Source organism: Gobius niger, assembly GCF_951799975.1.
Source record: "Gobius niger genome assembly, chromosome: 20".
Taxonomy (NCBI): Eukaryota; Metazoa; Chordata; class Actinopteri; order Gobiiformes; family Gobiidae; genus Gobius; species Gobius niger.
The window spans coordinates 27,216,528-27,235,852 of NC_136871.1; the positions used below are offsets into that span (position 1 = coordinate 27,216,528).

Genomic DNA, 19,325 nt, shown 5'->3' on the forward strand with positions numbered 1-19,325 from the left:
ATCTATGAAAACATTCCAGTATCAAATGTCATTCAGGTCTATAATAGGTACAAACTTAGAAAAGGTAAAGGACTATAGACACTACACTATAGCCTATGGAAATGTTTATGTTGCAATGTGGGATTCATGATGGTGTGTCTTGGCCCAACATCAGAGTGAATGCTATAATCAACAATCATATTCATCTGTACAGACTTTTGTTCAAAAGTGTAACTCAAACAGACAAACAGATACAGAGTGGCAGTTTATTTCTCACAATAAAATAACATTTTAAATACAATCTGTGAAATCAGCGTGGTCTCCTATTCTTTCAGGGCTCTCTCCAGCACTTGCTCATCCTGAACAGAGAAAGGCAGAGTGACCCGGAGCAGAGTGTTCTCCTGCATGGTGCGTTCAATAGTCTCGTAAGCATTGGAGTTTCCAGACCAACAGCGACGAGCCACCTAAAAAAAAATAAAAAATAAATCGATTTTTTGCACAGTTGTAAGGCTTGGATACAGTGGTGTTTAAGGCAAAAGGAAGAGCTCGAAGAGTTCATGATAAAGATGGCTAATATTACTGTTTATGTTAGATATTTTGAAGATAAAGCTGTATGTATCCAGACTGAGATGGTTTGAGGAAGGACAGGGAATATATGACTAAAAGGGTGCTGGGGCTAGAGCTGCCATACCAAAAATCTAGGGATGTAGTGAAAGAGCACAAAATGTGACAGAAAACAACCCAGAAGATAGAATTGTACCCCATTTGAAACGTCCCAGCCCAGCATCATCCTGGCTTTCTGTGCTGCTTCCCCTGAACCATCCAGCAACATTCCAAAGCCACCATTCATGACTTCACCCCTGTAAAGAAGATCAAGACAGTGCATGATTACGGTAATATGTATAATTGCTACGAGTATGAACTAGCAGCATTAAAAGTTTAGTCTTACCAGCCTACACCACCTCCATTGTGAAGAGCCACCCATGTTGCACCCCTAAATGCATCACCAACAAAGTTTTGGACTGCCATGTCTGCAAAAAAAAGAAAAGAAAAAAGAAGTTTAATAATATAACTGCCATGTATATTAGATAGCAATGAAAATATGAGCAATGAAAATGTAAAATCATTTTACAATGAAATTATAAGTATGAACTATTTTCAAATACATGGAAAAACAAGCACAAACCTGCACAGAAAGCAGACCCATCGTACACATTCGAGGTCTCTCTAAAAGGGCTGTCTGTGCCACTGACATCATGATGGTCTCTACTGATAACGACCGGGCCCTGAACATAAAAAATATTGTTAAAATGTTACTTTTATGGAACACAATGAACAAATAAAGTTCAGTACTATCAATATTCCAAATATCTTTGTGGTTACTTAAATTTGTTGTATTTCCAAACCAATAACAGAATCAGATCTAGATTGTGACTTAGCGCCAGACGGAAAAAAAAACACAATAAAAGGTTCAAGTGTTTTACAACAAACATTGCAGTGTATATGTCTAATATGATCTATTTCTCAGTCAGTTTGGGACTTAGAAGACTCACAATCTAGCTAAATTCTTGGGAATAAATGTGGTCTGAACACCGATCCTTGTGGTGTGCTATATCTCACGCATTATAACTCCTACCTTTACTCGGCCTTCAGCAATAGCTTGGTTGATTGCCAAAGCAATCTGGATCCTCCCATTCTGGTCTGAGTACAGGATTCGGGCCTGGGATCCCACAACCTAAACATGAAAAAGGCAAAAATTAAAAGTTACAGATGTCATGAAAATATGCCAAACGTTTATAAAGACACACCATGAAGAAATATAATGGCCATATATTAAAGTAAATTATCGAACTTTTAAAATTTTTATTTAGTGGCTATTAGTCCTAGCATACTTCAACTCAGGCAAACACTACAGTCAAACATATCCGTGAACAAATGCAGCTCCACACCATCTTGTGCTTCCCGGCCTCTCTGATCCAGTGGATGTTGTCGTCATATTGCTGTTTGACTCGTTCGTTTGCATTGGCTCCAATTTCTTCCAGAACAGAAGCCGCAATGTCATCAGTCACAGCCAGATCCTGGGAGTCTCCTGAGGCGCACACCCAACGAAACGGCCCGAAACCTAATGAGAAAATGTCCCTATGGCAAAAAGAGTCATTAAAAGACACAAAAACACAAACAACCCACTATATAGAGTAAAAAGTAACATTCTTACTCACCCCATAATGTGCTGAACGTAAGATGGGTAACGGAATTCAGTCGCTCCTCCACCACACTTTTCAACATCAGCCCCTGCAAAGTAAAACCCTCAATTAATAATTAAATCATCTGAATGTAGTTTTCTACTGAAGCCAAATGAAAGAGTAAGTTGATATTTTTGATGAGACATTTGACATTTTCTACACAGACATTATTCTGGAACTTGTCACCAACACTAGCCAACCACCGTTACTAATCTCTTTTGCCACTTGGATTGTATATGTTATGAGTAGAATACATGAAAAAGAAAAGAAAACTGTAACATTTGTTTTCAGCTGTCTAACGTAATGATAAACTATTGAAATTCTGGCTAGTATGTGTAGTATGAAAAGGCAATAAAAGTCATCAATAGTGGAAATATTAGTATATATATTGCAATGGGTAATTGTGCATGTGTGTCTTTGTTGTACCCGCTCTCTGTGCCTCTAGTAGAAAAGCGTTCCCATAGTCCCAAAAGAACATTCCTGCCTTAGACAAACTGTTGATGGCCTTGACATGCCTCCGCAGGCTGCAATAATAGATGTTATGTTCTGATTCACAGACATCTTAAAATATTATTAGATTGAGCTGTACCTCTCCTGGACCAGAGTCTTGAACCTCCCCGGGTCTGTGGACATGAGCTGGTTGGCCTGTCTGAAACCCAGTTGAACTGGATAATACCCTCCGTTATAAGGGTTGTGCAGAGAGGTCTGGTCTGACCCCAGATCCACCAGCAGCTGACCAGTTCTCTCATATTCTAGCAGGAGGCGCTCCCTGATGCACAGACACAGAGCATGGGTTTAGAAAGGCCACTGCTGGGAACATACGGATAGCCTCAACTCACCAGAGATCAACAATGTTTCCATGGTAACCCAGACTGAGAGCAGTTTTGGAGCTTTTGGCGTCTCTGTAGACAAACGACAACACAAGAAATGTTTTTTAAAGTATTTTGTTTAAGGTGTCGAAATCAATTGTATCGTTGTAGTAGTCTGATTGTAGTATTTATGACTGTAAATTAAAACTGCACTATGCTAGTGAAGGGATATACATGCCTTTCAGTCATGTGACATTTATTGTCCTTGGCGCCCATTTTGAATACCGAAGAAGAATTATGCAGTACTACAACATTTAGCAATATCTCCACTCAGGATATGAAAGAAAGACAACTGATTGACAGTGGCAATTTCATGTATTCATAATCACTGCTCAAGAAGATAAGAAAACACGTCCCCAGAGACGCTCGTTTATGTGAAGAAACCAGTGAGTCAGTGTTTAAGATGCTAGCATGCTACCGGTTAGCATTTAGCTTTAACAGCTCAGCTCCGACCTCTCCAAGAGAAAACCCTGTCAACCCCGCCGTGTTTTTACTGTTATCTTCTTGAGCAATGATTACGAGTACATAAAAATGCCACTGTCAATCAGTTGTCTTTCATTTTCATCCTGAGTAGAGACATTGTTACATGTTGTAGTACTGCATAATTCTACTTCGGTATTCAAGATGGTGGCCAGAACTATGCGTGATGTCATTGGAAACGCATGTATAACATTAATAAGACTACTGAACAGACTACTGAACACAGTTGTGCAAAATACACAATGATGTCTACCATAGTAAATAGTGTTACTATGTATATACAGATTATTTTGCTCTTACTTGGCTGTTATCACTAAATCTATAAACTTACTTGATACGTTGAATGCAGTGCTCTAAGCTGCTGGTGACCTCCATCAGCCATCCCTGCTCATGTCGCTTCCTCAGAGGAGCCTCATCCACCTACACACATACATTTATACACTTTAGGTTTCTTTTTCATATAGGTCGCTATAACATGTGATGGATGCAGGAGCAAAAACACAAAATCAGAGTATTACCAACAGGTATTTTGACACTCAATTTAATTTAAACAGCCCATACTTACAGATTCTTTCTGAACAACATAGATTTATCCACTGACCTCAGCGATGACCCCCACACAGCCCGCGATCACAGCTGCTTTGGCCTGGGCTCCACTCATCCCCCCGAGGCCTGACGTCACAAACACACGCCCGCTGAGGTCTCCAGAGCCCAGGTACCGACGCCCCGCGTTCAACACTGTCAACTGAAAGGGCATAGTATACATCATAAGACATAAAGCAATTCAAGTGTTTAATCAGACTATTAAAGATGAGTATTTAAACATACCATTGTGCCATGAACAATCCCCTGAGGCCCAATGTAGCAATAACTACCAGCTGTCATCTGACCATACCTGCCGAGAATAAAGAAAGTCTAAATTAAGAAAAAGAGAATAAACAATGAGTAAAATATACAGTGGGGTGCGACAGAGTAGGCACATTTTACATGGGAAATCCGATGTAAAATGTATTGAGACAATTTCCATGTCTACTGTATATAGATAGTCAACAAAAACATACATTGATACACCGAGAGCAAACATCTTCTCATACTGCTCTCTGGAGGAGTAGTTCGGTATGACCTGGAAAAGCAGTAAAGAAAAATTGCATAAAATTCATAAAAACATTTATATTTGTCCATAGATGAGCTGAAAAGCTACCATGCCGTTGGTGATGATGGCCCGTGGGGAGGAGGGCAGGCTGGGGAACAGGCCCATGGGGTGTCCACTGTACATGACCAGAGTCTGATTCTCCGTCATCTCACTCAGGTACTGCATCACCAGATAAAACTGGGCAGACAAAAAAAAAAAAGAACTGTGCATATGCTTATAATTTAAACTTTGTTCAGAGCAGGAATAGTTTTAGGGGGACACCTTACCTGGGCCCAGTTACTGAATACCTGGCCATTGCCTCCGTATGTCACCAGCTCTTGTGGAAACTAAAGCACAAATATTAGACTGCAACGTTAATGTGACGTCGATAAAGTGGGCAGGAAAAAGAGGAGTGTGCAGGTACACGAATCTCACCTGGGCCACTGCCTGGTCCAGATTGTTCATGATCATCAACATTATGGCAGCGGCTTGACGCGTGCGACAGGGGTACTCTTCAATGGGATAGGCCCTGAGGAGGAGACATTCAGTTACTGAGGAAATGGTCTTCAAAGGAAGTGTGCCGGGAATCACAGGAAGAATATAAACAAAGTCTAAAATTAGATACGATAATTATGATGATTACTCCAATCCTACCTCATGCGCACGGCGGGGCAGAACCTGTACATGTAGATGTGTCCATACTTCCTGAGCTCCTGCACAAACTCAGGGGCCAGTGTGGCATGAAGAGAGGGAGGGAAGTACCTCAGAGCGTTTTTCAGAGCCAGCTGAAATATACACGGCAAATGGTTTGAGAAGAGCGGTGCACAGCTGGTCTCAGGTTGGGGACATATTTTTACATCCCCTTGTTGAAAATCAATGAGTCAGACTGTTTTTTATTCACCATTAGAAAAAAACAGAAACAACTAAAACATTCTACATACTACATACATTGTCTGTTCTTAAGCCCACCCACTGTCAGTGTCCAATCAGAATCTGCAGATCCACACGGCTGTGAGTCTCCAGATCCTATGGCCAAATTAAGAGGCCAGTGGTTCTCAAACTGTGGTACTGGTACTACTGGTGGTACTTTTTGCAGTTCTAGTCTGTTATTTCCATGCATGTTTTTGTTCTTCTTTGGGTTACTCCTAGTTTATAACTATTTTATGAATAGTTTAATCTTTATTTAGAGTTGACAGCAAACCTAAATGTTATGGCAGCCCAGTGTCCCTTTATTAGTGTCATTTCATAACAGTACGTGTGTGTGTGCTGTGTACCCAACCTGGCGGCCATAAATACTCCAGAAATTCATAAAATATTATGAATTCCTTCAAAATTGTTCCTAGGGGAGGTCTCCCAAACTCCCTTGTTTAGAATATTAAAACATTTCTCAAATTTCCATAAAACATGGGAAAGCTCAGCTCCCCGTCTGGCGCCTAGCAACCAGCAGATGAAAAAAATACCTCCACACAAAATAAAAAATAAAAATATTGAAATGAACTGTGTAGCTCAAAACATTATTTGTTTAAATGACACTTGACATTACTTGATCTTTTTTTTAAATGATCATTATACAGATGAATTGGATTTTAAATATAGAAATAATTTATGTCCGCACTGCAGCCTTTAATGTAACACTGAGTAATCCATTGGGAGGCTTTAGAGAATAATCAATGGGGGCCTCAGTGAGTGGTGACGCAATCAAACAAAGGGCAGAGCAGAAAGTCCGGCCTCACAGACTGATCATTTATAGAGAACTGAGACTCTGAGACAAACATGATAGTCTCATCTTTGAAGAGAATATAGTACTGACATTTTCATAGACATTTATTACATTTGAACAGTTGTTAAACAATTGAAATGCTCTATAATAAACTAATATTGCGCATGTATCTAAAACTGCTCACCCTCTCCTCTTCAGCTGTCAGGTTGGGCGTCCGGATTGGTGCGTGCGGGACACTGGGGTCTCGCCCCCTGTTTTGGGGCAGAGGGTCCAGGGGCAAACCGCTGCAGATCTCCTGTAGAGTGGACATCGTTCACCTCCTCCAGTTCAACACTGAAAGAAAAACCTCAATGGAGATTCACCACAATATGTGACAAGGATCGAATCTAAAAAACTCCCTTACCTCTCCGATTGGTCGGCTGGACATCTTTGCCCTTTGTCACCCACCAATCAGAGCGGCCGGCCAAACAAAAAGTAGAGTTTGGTAATTATTGATTGAAGGGAGTTTGGAGAGGACAAACAGTGATCTCTGGCCTCTTCGGAACATGTAACTCTTTTAAGTAAAAATGCACCTTTGGACACAAGCAACCAAAAGTACAATGATGTCATCAAGGCTTCACATTGTTAGTTATGCACAATATTCAACTGGTCAAAATAACTAGTTTGACTGCATTTGAGTAGCCAGAATGGTCATGATCATTCATTGAAAAAATAGATGCTGCGTCAGAGATTTTCAGGTGTGTCTTGAAAAAACTCACTGTAATTATTTACAATGGCCTGAGCTTTGGCCAAACCTCTGAACCTGAAGAGAAATTATTTCAACCAAAGGGCCAAACACTGTGCCACATATGACATTTCTCTATGGTGTTAGTAAAGTTGTAAAGCAGGTAGGTATAGATTTGCTTGGTGGAGGGCACATCCCCCCCCCAACCAAGAGGAGGCCGTTGTTGAGCCTTTCCACAGTAACTATACTTTAAGCAGTGCCTGTGCTGTACATTACATAGACCTAACGGGGAATCTCCTCTATAATAAACAACAACAACAAAACACATCAAAAAGTATGACCCCGAGTCAAAAAAAGGTTCAAAACATTAGGATCTAGTCATAACTATAGCTTATGCTATTTACAGCAAAGCACGCCTTCAGTTTGGACATGATTTTCTTACATTTGACAGGGTTTATAACCGGGTGAATCAAGACAAATGTAATGCTTTTTGATACAAGATTTGCAAACATTTCATCAAACAGAGGAATGAGAATTGGACAAAACAATTTCATATCCATCCATCCATCCATCTTCTTCTGCTTTATCCGGAGCTGGAACGCGGGGGCAGCAGTCTCAGCAGAGATGCCCAGACTTCCTGATCCAAGCACACCTCCTCCAGCTGTTCTGCGGGGACCCCGAGGCGACACCAGGCCAGCTCACAGACATAGTCCCTTCCAAACAAACAGCAGAGATGAGATCCTGAGGTTCCCTAACAGGACACCCTCCAGCCCCTGGCTGCGCCTAGAAATTCTGTCCATAAAGGTAATGACAATTTCATAATTTCTTTCCAAAAATTCGGATTTACTTTAATGCTTTTTCATAACATGTAGCGCCTTGATTTAGACTAAATTAACTTCCCAGCGGAAACCCTGTTTGACACCTGCGTACTGAGGCAAAAGTAATTTGTTTGACCTTTTTGTGAGATTTACTACTAAGTTGTCACGTTAATCAAATCTCTTCAAGGTTTTTTTCCCCCCCTCAAGGTGCCAATGACCAAACAACCTCACGTGAATTATCAAGTGCCTCATATCTTAACAGTAGAACCACATAATAAAAGCATAATAAATCGTACTTATTCTGCCAGTTAGACAGAGAAACAGCTCAGAATGATTGAAAGTCTAGACAAACTGGTATAACATGTTTATTTAGAAAAGTCTCACACACAAAGGCTGCGGTTGATTCAGTTCCATGTTCCACTGGATATCTGGCAACAATAATGTCATAGATTCTTCATCCGAGTTGAAAGAACAGGGCATTGTTTTATGCTCACTTATAAACTAGCCTACTTTGTTGAAAATCACATCATATTTTCCAAACAAATATGGAAGCAGCGAAAGAGACAGGATTTTTACTCAGGACTGCTACATCAATCAAACCAAATGTACGAATGTGCATGTATAAATTTTGATTCTATCCACCATTTGTGTACACAGCTTTAGCCTTCAGAGCTAAGTAAAGCCATCTGCTTAAGCGTAATTGGTTAAACACACCTGTCACTCGTTCAGAGCATGAAATAGAATGACCAATAGGGGGCGCCTGCGAGAGTCTGTGATTGAGCATAGAGTTCCATTGAAAAGAAAGAAGCATTGAATCACAAAACAGTTTCTCCAGACTGACAATTATATGCAATATTCTATCATCTATTCTTATTCCTAACGTTAGCTCTTCACGTCTGCTTCTGTTGTCTCATTGTCCTTTTGTCCTTCGGGTGGGGAGCTTGGCCCACTCTCGTTTGTGTTCTCCTGCTTGTCCTTGTCGTCGTCCTCCTGGGGGTAGAGCTCTGGGTAGCGCTGCATACACTCCTGCATGCCCCTGAACTGGTCGAGACATTCAGAACCCTTCACTTCCTCTTTGCTGTAGTGAAAACAGGAGAAGGCCTCTTTAAATTCAGATCCGCACGGACCACTGGCCATTCCCCCCAGGCACGGGCAGTTCCAGTTGATCTCCCCGCTGGGAAGGATCAGGCCTGGGAATGAGACAGGGAGACAATATTAGTTCATGATAGCTTTTCTGTTTGGATTAGTTGTAGGCAATGGGCACTCAAAGGGACCTCTTGAGTTTAAGAGCCTTTAACGGGGCTCTTAAACTGTTAGAGTTAAAGAGCCCCTGTTCAATGAGGGAAAAGGCAAATCCACAAATTATGATGTATAATTTAAATTTGCCATTAAAGCAGTAATAAGGCCATAAGCACAACTGCAGGTATAGTAGCAAGTTACGATTTTTTAACTTATTAATTGTCTTGGAGAGTAAATACTACGCTGACAGGAAAGGCGAAGGGACAGAGGGTTACTGTGCATCCAATTATACAATGGAAATCATTTTTTTCACTCAAACTTGGCTGTAAATACTGTTTAAAGTGACGTTAGCCCGCAGTTAGCTTTGCCCGTTAGCCTGTTAGCTTCTTCTTTGTGATTCCATTAGTGTGTATTGCTTGCTCTGGACCGGTGGCAGTCAAATTGCAAACATGGTTTTCTGGCCAGAGAAACCAGGGGGAGATGAAAGACCCTCCAATCATCCCATAAACACTTGTATCACCCCCACAGGGACTACGGAAAGGATTTATTAAGGTAAACACGTTACTTAGTACTGCTTTAAAGTCATCTAATGCAATACTTATATGGACAAATGTAACACAGCAACAACACTGGGGCTGCTGTTAAACGATACCAGTATGGTATCGAAAAAAAACATTTAGGTACTACTGGTATCGAAAAAATAAAAGTTTCGAAAGCAGGTGATAATAATAATAATAATAATAATAAAAAAAAGAACAGTTTAGATGCTGTTGGACCAGGGACAGCATTAAAGGAAGTGACTTGGTTTCAGCTCAAATAAATTGTTTTTTCTGTTCCTTTCTCTTTCAATGTTTGCTCAATTCTTCTTTTTGCCCCATTGTTTTAAACAATTTTGTATTACTAATATTTCACCAATTTTCTCAATTTTTTCCCGCAAATTTTGCCCGTTTTTTACTCTAAAATATTTCCCTATTTTGCCCTTTATTACACATTTTTTCCTTCTTTTTTGCCACAGTTTCTCCCAAATGATTCTCAATTTTTTACACATTTCCTGACATTGGAATTAAACCCAATATTGTAAATTTGCAGATCTTCCAAACATTACTGTTCTGGTTTCTGGTTCTATATGACACATATTTTAGTATCGGTATTGTTTAGGCATCGGTATTGAAAGCCAAGTATCATTAAAGTACCGGTATTGAATATTCTTTTTAACAGTACACTATGTACCCAGCCCTAAACCGCACCAAATCAGGACAAAGTAAATGAGATATTGGGCCACACAGACAAAACCGAGGGTCCTCACCTCTTTCCTCGTAGGGGTCATTGGGATCCTCTTCCACCAGTTCAGCGTTACTTGGTGCTTCATGGTCTTCTTTGGTGGCAAATATGATGGTGTCTTTTCCTGTGGCATAACATGTACATTTAAAATATCAGAGTAAAAAAAAAAACAACGTATGATTTTCAATAATAATTCAACTTTGCTTCATAAAATTGACACTTCACTGCTGTTAAACTATGATTTAAAGACATAATCTTGTCAAAATGCAATGACATATAGACTGCTGCATCTGTAAGTCACGCATCATAAGCAGCGCACAGATGAAACACTGTATTGACTGAAACAGTAGCGCATGATGAGGCTACAGCACAATGCACTTCTAAGCCTTTAGCTTGTTGCCGCTGGTCAAGGTTATCAGACAGTTAGCTTAGATCTTGTTGACATGATGACAACATATTTTATGACGTATATGAAACAAGAGTTCGTTTGCAGTATCTATAAGCTACGGGTACGCTGTTTATCCTATAAATTGGTTTAATTTAACACATTTTCATTCAAAAACGCGAGATTTCAGGCTAGCCGGTTAGCACAGCGTGGGTACCTTCTTCTCTGACGATCGGCATTTTTCTCCCTTAATATTGGTCTCAACGTCCACAGTAAATATCCCTCTCGCACGACTTCAACAACGCGGTTCAGACAGACGCATCCTACAGAGAAAGGGGCTCCGGGCTCTGCTGTAAAGTTAGATAACTTCTTCTGACAGGAGAAAGAAGAGCTGCATCCATGAGTGACATAATGTTCTTCTGTAGTCGGTCGGCGCTGCGACGTCACTGCTCCGGCGCGCCGCTGCCGCCTGCTGTTCACTGTAGGTATTGCAGGTCGGGTGACCACCGGCCTGTCTTTCCTCTTTTCTGTTTATCTTGGGGCATGTGCCAGTAAACGTGGTCGAGCTGGCTCTAACTTTGCTGCCACAATCAGCCCTTCTCTCTGTTTTGGGGTAGTAAAAAAAAAGCAAATAATACTGTTGTATTTCTCATGTCCCATAATATTTATGTCCCACCACATTGCGCAATATCAGTCTCACTTCTTGACAACTTTTGGAGGTGGTCATCCTGTCAGTTTAAAAGAAATACTCATATTGTCCATTAAAAAAAATGCAATTGTCATAAAAAAAAACAAGAAAAAAAAAAAACAAGACAATGAATGAGAACAAGAAAACAACGAGCAAACAACCTATTATAATCAATCCAAGTTTGTGGCAGCTACGAGTACTCAAAAATATATGCTATAACACTTCACTTCTCTCTGACATTTAACCATTTAAACTTATAATTGTCATAATGTCAGTGTAAATGACAGGGTGGGCACAGCTGGCCCTTTAAACACTCGCCTGTGCGCCTGTACTGGTGACGTGTCTCTGGCTTCTCTCCTCCTCTTTCCCCGGTGTCTCTCCCACTGAAAGGCTCATTTCTCCGTGGCAGCGTGTCAGTCCGATCATAGGGACATAGGAGGACATTTAGGACACCATGGGCAGTAAGTATGACTTTATAAACAAATACCATAGCTGAACTATTGAAAGAGCAGCTTTACAGGCAACGATTTCCTTCGTGTAACTCACAAGGTTAGCATGCTAGCTCCGATGCTAGCTGGCTAAGAAGTGGAAATAGTCAATCGGAGGTCCCTTTCAAACGATCGATGCATTTATTTAACCAGATCCACGACTAAACAGAGCATTTCAATGCAAGAATGGGCAAAATTGCATATCTATGTGGATTTGTGATTAAAAAAGCCTTTTACAACTTAGCATCCTACCATTCAAAGATAGTGGCAGCGGAGTGATGACGACGCATAAGGATCCGTGCGTAAAATGGACTTTGCTGTTTACAAGTCCTGTTTTCTCCACCACAAATACAACAATGCATTATAACAAGATGCTTTCGTACACACTGAAGCCTCTTGTTGCAGATTTTTATGTTTTATTTTATGTATTCAAGTGATACGAGCGTAGTTTTACTCCGCCCCCTGTCTTATTACTGCCACGTACCATTAAGACCAGGAGGACCAAGAACTGATTTATGACAAACTATTGTGTTTTCTCATTTGCAGTAAAGTTTTTGGAGGTCATAAAGCCATTCTGTGCAGTATTGCCAGAAATTCAAAAACCAGAAAGAAAGGTATGCCGTTTTCACCAGTACAGCATTACTGCCTTCCATGTTGCAGATAGTCCGAAACTAACATTCATTTTCTTCATTTGCAGATTCAATTTAGAGAAAAGGTATTATGGACGGCCATCACACTGTTCATCTTCCTGGTGTGTTGCCAGGTGAGTTCAGCGCAGTGTTATATGCAGTTGGGGAAAATGTACAAATCAAATTAAACATGATTTATTTATTTTTTATTAATTTGAAAATAATGCTTTCCATAGATTCCTCTTTTTGGCATTATGTCATCAGAGTCTGCAGATCCTTTCTACTGGATGAGAGTAATTATGGCGTCAAACAGAGGTAATGATTTAAAGATGTGTTATTATCATGAGTCCCTTTTTGATCTGTTTCTAACTTGACCTCTTGTGTTTTTAAGGTACTCTGATGGAGCTGGGTATCTCTCCGATCGTCACCTCAGGCCTTATCATGCAGTTACTCGCTGGTGCTAAAATCATTGAAGTCGGAGACACTCCAAAAGACAGAGCCCTTTTCAACGGAGCACAGAAGTGTAAGTTATTGTTGGAGGCATTTTTTTTTTAAACAAGTGTTTGCATCTTACCCTGTGTCTCTTGCTGTTGCAGTGTTTGGGATGATCATCACCATCGGGCAGGCCATCGTGTACGTGATGACTGGGATGTACGGTGACCCGTCTGAGATGGGCGCAGGCATCTGTCTGCTTATCATCATCCAGGTCAGAACCGTTACAGAGCCGGGGACACAAAGGATTTACAGTCTTGTTTCAAAGGTTTTTGCACATGCTTGTCAAGATCTTTTAAAAAAAAACATGCTCTTGTTTGCTTTTCCGCAGCTGTTTGTTGCCGGCCTGATCGTTCTGCTGCTGGACGAGCTGCTGCAGAAAGGATACGGACTCGGTTCAGGGATCTCTCTCTTCATCGCCACCAACATCTGCGAGACCATCGTGTGGAAGGCCTTCAGCCCCACCACCGTCAACACCGGCAGAGGTCAGTGTCCAGTAGACAGTGTGTACATCCATCTTTATCATACTGCATAATCTCATTTGTTTTTGTGTATTGTCATTCCAGGCACAGAGTTTGAGGGCGCGATCATTGCTCTGTTCCACCTGCTGGCCACTCGCACAGATAAAGTGCGCGCTCTGAGAGAAGCCTTTTACAGACAGAACCTGCCAAACCTCATGAACCTCATCGCCACCATCTTCGTGTTCGCTGTCGTCATATACTTCCAGGTAAAGGGTTTTAAATACTTCATGTCCTCTGTGAGTAACATTGTCATAACACCGATGCTACTACAGTTACATTTTTATAACTGCTTACCTTTGCCAGTTAGGATATTATTTAGCATGTTGTTGGTTATATTCATGGCAAGATAGTGTGTATAATGAGGTGCTTGTATAGCCTTAATTTCTGTCAATCCATCTCAGCTCTGGCCACGTACGTAACTTTCTATGGAATCAGTATGGAGTGAATGAATAATTTGACTTGTATCTAACATGCAACAGTTCCTTCCCTCCTGATCAAAATGGCTGGCTCGAATTATTACAATTAGTCTTCAATGTAGCGATGTAGTGATGTGAATGAAAGAAATTGGCCCAAACATCCCTGTCCTGTTGAATCGCACTGCATTAACATTTGATTCCTCTCTGTTCTAAGGGCTTCAGAGTGGACCTGCCCATCAAGTCCGCCCGCTACAGAGGCCAGTACAACACTTACCCCATCAAGCTCTTCTACACCTCCAACATCCCCATCATCCTGCAGTCCGCCCTAGTGTCCAACCTCTACGTCATCTCCCAAATGCTCTCCACGCGCTTCAGCGGGAACTTCCTGGTCAACCTGCTAGGCACCTGGTCTGTGAGTATCGGGTCGTTGTATATTTAGTATCTTCTGAAGAGGCTTGTTTATCCATCGAGCTGTGGAGGAGAGGGGGAAATGCCTTTTCTTTCTTTCTAGGCTGCACAATTTGGGATGTTAAAAGTTGCCATTGATAAATTGAAGACCACAATAAAGATGGCAGCACTATCTCTCGCAAAGATTTAGTAGTGTAGACCTCCTCAAACCTGTTCTGTCAGTTTATATTCTGGACTTCTCTCAAATGATGTGTCCAAAATGGTCACTGTGAGCTGATTTTCAGACATGAATTGCAAAAAGTGCAATCTCAATATTTGTTAAAAAATGGTAATGCAGGAAAGTAAGGCTGATTCATGGCAGCCTATGAGTGAGTTTGAAGTAGCTGTGGCAGCCTGAATGCGTCAGACGTGCTCCTCCTTCGAAAAGTCTCTGCATTTAAATGCTATGGAGTGTAAGAGTGGTGATTGGTTCATTCACAATGGGAATGCAGTGGAGCAACGTGAAAGTTCAAGAGAACAACCCTTCACTGAACACAGCTGGCCGCTGGAGTTTATACCAGCCTTAAAGGTTGAACATCCAGCCTTTTGGCGATAGAGGATTATTAAGACAAAACAAAAAAGGATGTGATTTCTATGTACATTTAACATGAATGCAACGTTGGAAATGTTTTAATTCAACGTTGCATCTCCAAGTAAATGTGTTACCACCATTTAGTTTTTGTCTTGTTTGTTAATAATCTAACCAGTAACTTCATCGTTCATGCCCATAGGATGCGACTTCAGGAGGTCCGGCGCGGGCCTATCCTGTGGGAGGCCTGTGTTACTACCTCTCGCCCCCAGAGTCCTTCGGGTCCGTCCTGGACGACCCGGTCCACGCTGTGATCTACATCATCTTCATGCTGGGCTCCTGCGCCTTCTTCTCCAAAACATGGATCGAGGTCTCCGGCTCCTCCGCCAAAGACGTAAGAGCCTTTTACTCTGATACTTTTTGTTTGACCACTGCTGTGATTTATGTTTGATTAAATGTGTGTTGTGTTTTTCTTCAGGTGGCGAAGCAGCTGAAGGAGCAGCAGATGGTGATGAGAGGTCACAGAGAAACCTCCATGGTCCATGAACTCAACAGGTACTTTTACAGCTCCATGAGCAATCAACCCATTAACACTTGTATTACTCCCAGAGGGTAGTTCTGCTTTAATCAAGAGACAAGTTAATGCAGTAGAATTTCAATCCACAATAGTTAATGAATAAAAATGTACCTTTCAGAGTGACTTAAGTACTCAGAGCCTATACAATATGTGCAGAACCTTTCCAATATTTGCTGTTTTTGAACAAACCCACTGTAGATGCTAATCTTCAGATCCTCAAAAGTGACTGCTCTGTGGCCCCTTTCCTCCAGGTACATCCCCACAGCGGCTGCCTTTGGAGGGCTGTGCATCGGCGGTCTCTCCGTCATGGCCGACTTCCTGGGTGCGATCGGGTCGGGCACCGGGATCCTCCTGGCTGTAACCATCATCTACCAGTACTTCGAGATATTCGTCAAGGAGCAGAGCGAAGTAGGAACCATGTCCGCGCTGTTTTTCTAGACATTTTTTTTCCCTACAATCCAACAAGAAGACAAAAGAGACGTTGATTTATTTTTCACCTTTGTCAAAAAACCCGGACTGGATTTTGTTCAAAGTGATCAGGTTGTGGGAATTATTCATCAATGGGGTTTTTTTTTGCGCCTTTTCTGGTTCTTGATGGAATCACAAAAGCCTAATTTTTAGTTTCCTTTTGTGGGAAGTGTTTAATTGACCATGTTCCTGTTTTGAAAGTTGTTATGGGACTTGATGCAGATGCTGTACCCATCTTTATGCCATGAAAAACATGAGAAGCTGTAAGTGCATTTGATATTTTATGTTTCGATCAAACTATGAACTAAAAAAAGATTACGACGATCTGAAGACATTTTTATTTCCCTGTTGTATCCATGTCGAGGCCTTGAGGAAACGATTAAGGGCCCAAAATATTAAGATTAAACTGCTTTTCTCCAGACCCCAATGTTTTTAAGCCAGTCCCAAGAACAAAACAGTATTACCCACTACTTCCACATATGTTTTTTTCTTTTCCTTGATGTCTTGCGCCGGACACATTCAGGTAATTTCTGTACATAGGCCATACATACAGTGTAATACCTTTGTCTTAATGTATAATAAAAGTCTTTTTGAATATGTAAAAAAAAAATGCATTTCAGAACATTCTCAATAAAACATTTTGTTTAATAAAGTGTTTTTTTTTTTTTACCTTACTTTGCTGTTTATGCTCTAGTGCTAATAATACAACAGTAATAATCATTTTTTTTTTCCGCAATTAAGCACCGACTGTAAGAAGAGGCGAGGGGTAATTTACTCAAGGACATGTACTTCAGTAACGTTCAGTACTTCTTGGAGTTGTTTTATCACACAGTACTTGTTTCTTCTACTTGACTAAAATTATAATGAAGTATTTAGTTTGAGTTTTTCTGTGTTTTCTGCCATTTTATGGCAGAAAACTTCTTTTCCACATGGTCTTCACACAACTGACATCACTAAATACGTATAAATCAGACTCGGTTATTCACAGTGCTAAAGTCACATTTTCTCCAAGTACTTTTTCACTTTTACTTGAGTAACTTTTTGGGCCTCTGCTTTTTACTTTTACTTGAGTAAAATAATTTCAAAGTAATGTTTATATGTAAGTAAATGTTTTGGCTACTCTACCCACCTCTGTATGTATGTGAGCAAGGCAAGTTTATTTATACTGTGCATTTCGTCCACAAGGCAACTCAATGCGCCTGGGGACTGCAGACAGTTTCACATAATACTTTACCTGTGCTTCGCAAACTGGTATTTGGCCATCTCATTTGATTTTTAGTAATGCATGAAGTGTTTTCTGGTTCATACATGGTTTGCACTCAGTTTAGCATGGTGTGTAGCCAAATATATGGAAAGCGCTGTATACATTGAGCTCATGTAGCATTTATGTGACTAGGACCCGGTTTAGTCTGGATTTGACCTTGATATAGGCCCGGTGGTTCTTGGAAGGTCAAATGTTTTATGAGAAAGGTTTTATAACTATGCACCTATAACTTAAACACAAGTGAGGCTATCCTTGACCTTGTGCCAGTCCCAAGCCAGGATGAGCGGAAAGGTTTGTGCCACGAGGTGCCACGGCCACTGAAGGAGAAATGACTGGTCACACTGGTCACACTGGTCACACTGGTCACACTGGTCAAACAGTTCAGACTGATTCATATAATCTGTAATCCATTGTTCAGAGCAATGTAGTCTCGATCTTTACAGTTCTTACAGATCACATTTTGATTTGCTTTTAACAGTCACGCTTTCTGTGCTCTACCGTGTAAGTAAACTGTTACTACAGAAATGATCCAGTAGAGGGCGCCCTCAGTACACAGTAATACAGCCTGTTTCAGTTCAGACCAGGGGACAGGGAATCATGCACCGCTGAAGAAGTCCTGACTCCTGAAAGGTCTTCAGGCACTTCATGCAATGCAAATACAATTATAAATAGGCTTATATAAATGTTTTTAGACGTAAAGAAGAAAATCAACTGGAGTTACTAATAAAAATCACTTGAGCCATGTATGTATGTATGTATGTATGTATGTATGTTTGTATGTATGTATGTATGTATGTATGTATGTATGTATGTATGTATGTATGTATGTATGTATGTATGTATGTATGTATGTATGTTTGTATGTATGTATGTATGTATGTATGTATGTATGTATGTATGTATGTATGTTTGTATGTATGTATGTATGTATGTATGTATGTATGTATGTTTGTATGTATGTATGTATGTATGTATGTATGTATGTATGTATGTATGTATGTATGTATGTATGTATGTATGTATGTTTGTATGTATGTTTGTATGTATGTATGTATGTATGTATGTATGTATGTATGTATGTATGTATGTATGTATGTATGTATGTTTGTATGTATGTATGTATGTATGTTTGTATGTATGTATGTATGTATGTATGTACTTTTCTATTTTGCTTAAAAATAGTGGGAAAAAAGTGGAAAATGCTTTGCTGAAATGTCCATGTGAGGAGTGAGTCGACAATCCGAACAAGTGGAGGCGATGCCATTAAGTTTGCATCACTGATGTGTTTTGTATCAGATATTTGACCTTTAAGAGCCACCGCATTAGCTTGTGAGAATTGCGAAATGAGGCCCAAAAAAGCTAAAGCTGTTACATAAGCTCTGAGTGAGGAGGAATGTCACACACCTGCTGTATGTTTGGTCACGGTTACAATCCCGCACAGTGTGTAATCTAATGCACCGACACAGTGTGGAGTATGGCCCTCAGGCTAAAACTGTAAAATACTACACCACTCAACCATGACTATTACAGCAAAAACTATTACCACCTCCACCACTACTACTACTACTACTACTACTACTACTACTCCTTTTACAGTAAGTAAATAAGTGCTTTTGTCATTGTACAAACGTACAACAACATAGTGTCCAGTCCTGAGCTGCTGTGACTGACCAGCATGTTTTTTGGAGGTTGAGGAAACAATAGCACCTGGGGGAAACCTGGCTGGATGCCTACTGTCTCCTCTGATCCTCTAAATCGGTGCAGCACCTCCTGGGTTTGTCCCTGTTTCAGAGCGTGGTGTCCTGCACTGGTCAGCTCCTCCTTCCTCCTCCTCCTGCGCAGCTCCCTCCGCTCCACAACAGTCTTTCACCATCTTCTGGTAAGAGCTTAGCAGTTAATCTGTTTTATTCTCCAATGAATGTCCATTAGCCAGAAC

The 19,325-nt window shown here is 40.7% G+C and overlaps 3 protein-coding genes across 3 annotated transcripts; 1 reads left to right on the forward strand and 2 right to left on the reverse strand.

The window, feature by feature from the left end:
- Positions 1-244: 244 nt before the first annotated feature.
- Positions 245-6,744, reverse strand: uroc1 (urocanate hydratase 1). The gene is made up of 19 exons (XM_079579426.1): positions 6,608-6,744; positions 5,358-5,488; positions 5,139-5,232; positions 4,991-5,050; positions 4,773-4,901; positions 4,633-4,694; positions 4,400-4,466; positions 4,173-4,316; positions 3,903-3,991; positions 3,062-3,124; positions 2,812-2,991; positions 2,649-2,746; positions 2,199-2,271; positions 1,929-2,118; positions 1,616-1,714; positions 1,166-1,265; positions 929-1,010; positions 740-839; positions 245-443 (listed from the first exon to the last, which is right to left on the reverse strand). The coding sequence occupies exons 1-19, from the start codon at positions 6,731-6,733 to the stop codon at positions 303-305; spliced, it is 2,028 nt and encodes a 675-aa protein (XP_079435552.1). The 5' UTR covers positions 6,734-6,744; the 3' UTR covers positions 245-302.
- A 1,578-nt stretch (positions 6,745-8,322) lies between these two features.
- chchd4b (coiled-coil-helix-coiled-coil-helix domain containing 4b) lies at positions 8,323-11,299 on the reverse strand. The gene is made up of 3 exons (XM_079578175.1): positions 11,088-11,299; positions 10,511-10,609; positions 8,323-9,155 (listed from the first exon to the last, which is right to left on the reverse strand). Exons 1-3 carry the CDS (start codon positions 11,107-11,109, stop codon positions 8,848-8,850), a joined length of 429 nt encoding a protein of 142 aa, XP_079434301.1. The 5' UTR covers positions 11,110-11,299; the 3' UTR covers positions 8,323-8,847.
- Positions 11,300-11,883: 584 nt separating this feature from the next.
- Positions 11,884-16,729, forward strand: LOC306979739 (protein transport protein Sec61 subunit alpha-like 1). Its single transcript, XM_079578835.1, has 12 exons — positions 11,884-12,019; positions 12,593-12,660; positions 12,744-12,809; positions 12,912-12,990; positions 13,067-13,198; positions 13,272-13,381; positions 13,499-13,652; positions 13,734-13,894; positions 14,319-14,516; positions 15,283-15,474; positions 15,559-15,635; positions 15,909-16,729. The coding sequence occupies exons 1-12, from the start codon at positions 12,013-12,015 to the stop codon at positions 16,093-16,095; spliced, it is 1,431 nt and encodes a 476-aa protein (XP_079434961.1). The 5' UTR covers positions 11,884-12,012; the 3' UTR covers positions 16,096-16,729.
- Positions 16,730-19,325: the final 2,596 nt, after the last annotated feature.